The sequence below is a fragment of the Sinocyclocheilus grahami genome, unplaced genomic scaffold (genome assembly GCF_001515645.1).
Source record: "Sinocyclocheilus grahami isolate Dianchi unplaced genomic scaffold, SAMN03320097.WGS_v1.1 scaffold1055.1, whole genome shotgun sequence".
NCBI classification, from domain to species: Eukaryota; Metazoa; Chordata; class Actinopteri; order Cypriniformes; family Cyprinidae; genus Sinocyclocheilus; species Sinocyclocheilus grahami.
Window position 1 is genome coordinate 408,610 of NW_015506234.1, and position 7,565 is coordinate 416,174.

Sequence of the window (7,565 nt, forward strand, 5' to 3'; positions counted from 1 at the left end):
TCACGGAGTACGGAGACGTACTTGAGAGGTGAGGAGCTCCGGTTCAAATCCCGTGTAACTACGGTTTGACAAAATGGTGCAAATCTGCATATAAGTAAGTTCAAATAACACGGTTGCGTCAACAAATGTGTTTTTATGTCAGTTTTGCATTTGTTAACACTATCGGGCAGGTTTAGGGTTGGGTTTGGTGTAGGGCATATTTCCAACACGATAGAACATTAACTTTTAGCGACAGTCCCCGAATATTTGAATTCTGAACCGCCGCAATACGTACCTGAAGCAACATAATAAAAACACAGCAATTCGTACCTATATCAACGTAATAAAAACACAGCAATATGTACCTATATCAACGTAATAAAAACGTGCCAGGGTTCACGTATTGAACCCATGTTTTAGCGCCACTCAGTGGACATTTCTCTTTGAAACTGCGGTGAAACGTGCAGTAAGGTACGTAAAAACGGTGTTGCAGAAAAGTACCCAGAGGTATGTATTTTCATGAGATTGGGTTGGTAAATTCTATCAGCCGAACTTTTCGCCAAGAAAACCGGTAAGTGTGGAGGATATATACTATGCTCTACCATTACATTTACAGTAAATTGTAAAACATGTTACAGTATTCTTACAGTATGATCTTTACTTTACTTTGTCAATACAGTATACTCTGTTCTATGCTTACAATTGACAGAAAACACCATAGTGGTGGCCGTGGCCGTGTGCTGACACGCATTCACGAGAGAGTGGCATCCAGCGGATGACGTAGCACGTAGGCAAACGCAGTGACGAACACGGAAGTGACAAACGTGGAAGCGCAGAGGAGAGAGCAAAACAAAACAGCGGTCACGAATTAGTAGTACAAAACGAGGATTTGTAAAGAAAAATGTCGGAGGATTTCAATATAAGCCAAGAGGACACTGGTTTTCCTTTGCTTTAAACAATACTTGTTTCCCACAAGACTAGCATATCCTCACCGGAGTTTACGCTATGCCTACATCATCTGCTGGACGGCACTCTCTCGTGAACGCGCGTACGACAGTTAGCGGAAGTTGGAGATTAAGGTTTATAAACTTGTAAATATGGATATTTTTCTTACACAAACGCATCGCTTCGCTTTGAGAGGCCTTTATTAACCCCCCGGAGCCGTGTGGACTTCTTTTATAATGGATTGGTTCAATTTTTTGGACTTCACATTTTGGGCTACCATCCACTCCCATTATAAAGCTGGGAAGAGTCAGGATGTTTTTTTAATATAACTCCGATTGTATTCTGTTTTAGCGCCACTCAGTGGACATTTCTCTTTGAAACTGCGGTGAAACGTGCAGTAAGGTACGTAAAAACGGTGTTGCAGAAAAGTACCCAGAGGTATGTATTTTCATGAGATTGGGTTGGTAAATTCTATCAGCCGAACTTTTCGCCAAGAAAACCGGTAAGTGTGGAGGATATATACTATGCTTTACCATTACCTATGCAGTAAATTGTAATGCATGTAAATTCATCAAACATGTTACAGTATTCTTACAGTATGATCTTTACTTTACTTTGTCAATACAGTATACTCTGTTCTATGCTTACAATTGACAGAAAACCCCATAGTGGTGGCCGTGGCCGTGTGCTGACACGCATTCACGAGAGAGTGGCATCCAGCGGATGACGTAGCACGTAGGCAAACGCAGTGACGAACACGGAAGTGACAAACGTGGAAGCGCAGAGGAGAGAGCAAAACAAAACAGCGGTCACGAATTAGTAGTACAAAACGAGGATTTGTAAAGAAAAATGTCGGAGGATTTCAATATAAGCCAAGAGGACACTGGTTTTCCTTTGCTGTAAACAAAACTTGTTTCCCACAAGACTAGCATATCCTCACCGGAGTTTACGCTATGCCTACATCATCTGCTGGACGGCACTCTCTCGTGAACGCGCGTACGACAGTTAGCGGAAGTTGGAGATTAAGGTTTATAAACTTGTAAATATGGATATTTTTCTTACACAAACGCATCGCTTCGCTTTGAGAGGCCTTTATTAACCCCCCGGAGCCGTGTGGACTTCTTTTATAATGGATTGGTTCAATTTTTTGGACTTCACATTTTGGGCTACCATCCACTCCCATTATAAAGCTGGGAAGAGTCAGGATGTTTTTTTAATATAACTCCGATTGTATTCGTCTGAAAGAAGAAAGTCATATACATCTAGGATGGCTTGAGGGTAAGTAAATCATGGGGTAATTTAAAATTTTGGGTGAACTAACCCTTTAAGACTAGATGTTCCACCATACAAAACTACTGCTAGAGAAAATACATATTTTTGTTAGGACGTTTTGACTCAAAAACTGCTAGTTATTAGGATACATACAGTGTGACAACTAGCCCCATTCTAATCTACTTTCAATTACAGTTACGTGTTACTGTATATGTGTGTGCACTATGATATAAAGTTTTACCATCTTTAGAAGTACTATTTGAACTGTCAGACCAACCTGAGGCAGTTTCAAGAGACCGTTTATTGGCCTAAACAATTCTCAGATATGAAATACTCCCAAACCAACAAAGGGAAAGAAGGCGACAGACACTCCCGCAAGCCACTCAAGCGTTCACTGCGCGGCGCCGCTGTCCATGGTACTAGGTCACACACGCGCTGCTTTTAGCTTTATTGCTGTTTAATATTCAGCGCATGCACACAGTCCCGGCTACAAGACAGTTGATACATCAGCAGTTTGACTCGTATGGACTATGCTTCTTACTACAGATGCCTCACAGAGGTAATAGCGTTGGTGGATGACAACGCTATTTTAGTTCATTATGGTGTGGAGCAGAAAAGTCCTTTTTCTCAAGGTGACTGGTGTGTCCAGTTTCTGTTGTTTCAGACATATTGGTCGGCTAAATTTAAGTAGTTTAGAAACCTACTACTTACTCCTAAACTCTTTAAATCAATGACAAATACAAAGACATCTGCTGTTACATATAGATTGTAACGTTAATTTAAAACACGAATTTACTGTAGTATAACAGTACACATTTTAAAATGTAAACGTATACACTGTCTCATTTTGTGCAATCTTTGCAGGTCCAGTAAAGTAGCATATATTAGAAAGCGTTACAAGCTTCTAGCTTTTTAACATTACCTCAAAATTGGTTTTGGTCCTATTTTACATTTTTTACAGATTCTTACAACTTTTCGCTTCATAAGGGTCATGTTCATGTATGATATTAATTTCATCCTTTGTAGCTCATTTCCAATTTGTTTAAATCGTTACAACTCACCCCGTGTTACAGCATTCCCATGTCTCCATATTTACAGTAGGCTACAACATTCATTAGATGAGCCAAAATACACTAACTATATATTGCAAATGTAAAGAAATAACCCAGGAAGAGAGCTGAGAGGAGCCTGACTTTTCCAAAAACAGTATACTTTAACAGGAAAATCTTGATAACAGTAACAAAGGCATCAGTTTGGGTTACTGAGAGAAAGCGTCCAGTCAGCAGAAACATCTTCCGTCACATTACCTCAGATTATTTCTATAGACGAGGCTATTATGAGAGCTGAATGCTTTAGTGGCTAATGCAACAAATCAAGTCCAACATCTCTAGTTTTCCACAGTTTAATTGATCGAATGAAGGTAAGTGAATGCAGGAAGCTTTATAAGCGCAAATAACCCGCTTACATTCATTCACTTCCCAAATCAAACGGATTAAAACACAATAAAATGTTCTTGAAATGCCTTTTGCTATCATTTAATTACAATTCAACTCTAAGTCACATCTCAATGTACGTTCGCGCAGACTCAAGTAGCTCCTGCCTCATTCATTTACACTGCAGCAAAATCCCGAGGTACCTCACGAACATTTTTTTGTGAAAAGTTGTAACATACCTCAAACAAGGGTCCGATCTTATTCTTCTCCAGGTATGACTGAATTCTTGACTGCTGTAGAGACGCCATGAGAATGTGTTGCGTTAAACAGCAAAAGGTTTGGATATCGTTAAATATCGCCAAGCATCTTCAGACGTGCGGGATTGCGGATGGATCTCTAGCGGGCAGAGAGCGGACATCCAGCGCTGAGAGCTCGGCTGCTGCTCCAGCACATGCTGAAAGTAACGGGCTTTGCAGCGTCCTCCCTCGGTTTGATCACTATCTTATCTGCTGGGACTATCCCTCCTCCGGTCTCGGCAGAGTAGCTGGCGACGGCTTCTTCTCAAAGCCAATCAAAAACATTACACCTTACATGCATGTTTATTCATTGGCTGTTCAGGTCTGAGAGGGCCGCCCTCGTTGTTTACATAGAGTAAGTGTCATTATTCAATTCATATGCACGTACTTTGTATGAAACTTGCATTATGAAGAATTCTTATGACTTCTTATAGTCTAATCTTGTATGCACGTAAATAAGCCACATTTATAATTTGCATTTATAATACATTATAATAATACATGCATACTGCATTTATTCTGATGCAGAAAAGCTAGTTCATGCATTCATGACCTCTAGACTGGACTATTGTAATGCACTGCTAGGTGGTTGTACTGCATCTTCAATAAACAAGCTACAGGTAGTCCAAAATGCAGCGGCTAGAGTCCTTACCAGGTCAAGAAAATATGATCATATTACCCTAATTTTACAGTCTCTGCACTGGCTACCTATTAAGTTCCGTATCAGTTACAAATTATTATTGCTTGCCTATAAGTCCCTTAATGGGTTAGCTCCTGTGTACCTAACTAGTCTTCTACCACGCTACAATCCATCACGCTCCCTAAGGTTGCAAAACTCTGGACTTTTGGTAGTACCTAGGATAACAAAGTCCACTAAAGGAGGTAGAGCTTTTTCGCATTTGGCTCCCAAACTCTGGAATAGCCTTCCTGATAGCGTTCGGGGTTCAGACACACTCTCTCTGTTTAAGTCTAGATTAAAGACACATCTCTTTGGCCAAGCATTCAAATAATGCATCTCATAATCTTGTACTGCAGTTATATCTGATAAAATGCACATTATTATTCTTTAACTTGGGCTAAACAAATAAATTTTGCTTGGTTGGAACAGCAACTATGCTAATTATGTCTATATTTGCTTCTCTGTTCCTGCCACTAGGATTTACACAAGCTTCAGTCTGGATCCAGAACACCTGAGAAGAGATGATGCCAACCCCTCAGAGGACCTCAGATGATGCCAACCCTGAAACAACATACAGAACTACCACATTTTGCTATAAGTTTGATTGCATCATATAATAATTGCTGTTAATAGTGTTCATCGTCTGTTTTATTACGTCTTTAATTGATTTTTCCGTACATTTCTGCCATATGTACATTAACTGACAGTCACCACTGATAAGCTACCACTAAATATTGTAGAAACTTAATTTGCTGTAAAGTTGCTTTGCAACGATTTGTATCGTGAAAAGCGCTGTACAAATAAACTTGAATTGAATTGAATAATGCTCACCTGTCCCAGTTTCAAAAGGGTAATGCATTAAAATACATAAGCAACGCATTTCATTCTGCATTAGGTCTATACTCTGCATTAGGTCTATACTCTTTTTTTTAAGATGTAACCATTAATAAGTGACCAATTATTTACGAAAATGATGATTGCTGTCAAGAATGGGTTAAGAAGCAAATAAATAAGTTGATTATTACGTACTGTATAAGGGCCATTCACACTGTGAAACGCAGGCCAGTAGAATGAAAAGAAAAAAAAAATATATATATATATATATATATATAATACATAATATAATTCAATGCTAAATCTTTTGGGATTGGAAAGTCTATAATAATAATAATTTATATTTAAAAATATAATAGTTTAATTTTTTCCAATTTACACATAGGCACCATTGTTGTTACTATATATTAGTGTCACTAAGTTATTACAGAACATCTGGAAACCATTTACAAAAACTGCAAGTGACAATGAGCCCGGGGAAATTATGACAGGTAAACAATGTTTGTCAAAGACAGTTGCCTACATACAGAGGCCATTAGTGAGATTCCTGAAGACTTTAACTGGTCTGATACCAGCTGCATATTTGATGGATGACAGCACAGCACATAAAGCAGCTGGGAGTTTGTGTGCACTCAGCACATGCATACTGTCAAACGCAGACTAAATGCATTCACTGGAGAGATCTGTGACAGATTTGCAGCACAAAGTTCCCTGTTAAAGTCTTTTGCATAAATGTTTAGTCACACAGCTCCATCAAAAACTGAAGACTTTTGATGATTGCGTTTTCTCTTAAACATTTTTATTTGAAATTAATTACATTTTGACATTACAATTTATTGTAATAATGGGGAAATCAACCTGGTTTTCAGGTTAAAAAAAGAAAAGAAAAGAAAAGATAAATGTATTTGGAAAATCTCAAAATGGGTTAGTTTTATGACAAAATAAATAACTGTCTTTTTCAGTGAAAACTTTTTTACAGTAATATTTTCACATGAATTTATGTTCCCTTCTGGCTGCTTTTATCCAGAGCATATTAATTCAGACAGATGTATTGTATAAAACATCTTCATTTCTCAAAATGGAACTTGAGTTAATAAACAATTCCTGTTTAGAGCGGTTTTTCAATATTGCATAGTAATGATTAATTAATTTGTTATTTTAAGCAACATTAATATAACACATAACAACTCCTGAGTACTGATTTCTTTTTAAATGTGGAGACAAAATGACTTGTATACCTATGTAAGTGTGACAAATATATAAATCTATAACACTGATGACCGTGTCGTATGAACGTTCCAGTACTTTATGTCATTCCATATTCACTGAGACTGCAGCACTAAGACTGCAACATGTAGCTTAATGCACTATGGTGTTAATAAACTCGAAGTTGAGAAACCTAATAATGTGAAAGGCAAACCTATACATATGTTAAAGATTTATATGAAAATAGATGAAATAAAAATGCACATACAGTTGCAATGAGACTTTTGGATGCTATGCCCAAATAGGAACTATAAACAAAAGTTACGCCTTAACATACATAGACTAAAGCACTGTGCAATTTTTTTTACATGACGAATAAACAGACATTGTGATTGACACTCTATTTTTGTGAATGATTTGACAGCAGCTGGGAGATCAGACATACTGTTTGTTTGATCTTCAGTCTAGAATAAGATGCACCGTAGCAAAGCATGAAATAAAAAAATAATGGTGCCTTTAAAAAACTGACAAAAGTCAACAGATATTACGCTGTGAATCCTTTGAGTTGAGAGGTGACAGATCGGTCTCTGAGCAGGAGTGAAGGTGAACGTCCAGACGCTCTCATGACGTGGACAGTGTGTGTGTGTGTCATCTGGAGTTGGACCAAAGATGGTCCAGATCTGTTGAAGACGTGGGTTCAGGGGTCGCCGTCAGGAGGTGGAGGCTGGCACAGTTTGTACAATCTGTTAACAGAATTAAAAAACTATTTTAAATAATAAAATATTTATTTATTACATATTTGTAAAATATTTACAAATATATATATTTGTAAATATATAAAATAAAAAATAAAATAATATATATATATATATATATATATATATATATATATATACAGTGAGGACAGAGAATAAAAAGACA

General features: G+C 37.6%; 2 protein-coding genes across 2 annotated transcripts in view; both read right to left on the reverse strand.

Annotated features, from left to right (window-relative positions):
* LOC107566197 (uncharacterized protein C8orf34 homolog) overlaps positions 1 to 3,976 on the reverse strand; it is a 119,788-nt gene extending 115,812 nt beyond the window's left edge. Inside the window, exon 1 of the mRNA XM_016251571.1 lies at positions 3,869 to 3,976. Within this exon, the coding sequence (XP_016107057.1) occupies positions 3,869 to 3,937 (69 nt within the window). The 5' untranslated portion in view covers positions 3,938 to 3,976. The remainder of the gene's footprint in view (positions 1 to 3,868) is intronic.
* Positions 3,977 to 6,263: 2,287 nt separating this feature from the next.
* The window catches only part of LOC107566194 (phosphatidylinositol 3,4,5-trisphosphate-dependent Rac exchanger 2 protein-like), a 116,026-nt gene continuing 114,724 nt past the window's right edge, over positions 6,264 to 7,565 (reverse strand). The window contains exon 39 of the mRNA XM_016251566.1: positions 6,264 to 7,387. Coding sequence (XP_016107052.1) covers positions 7,342 to 7,387 — 46 coding nt within the window. The 3' untranslated portion in view covers positions 6,264 to 7,341. The remainder of the gene's footprint in view (positions 7,388 to 7,565) is intronic.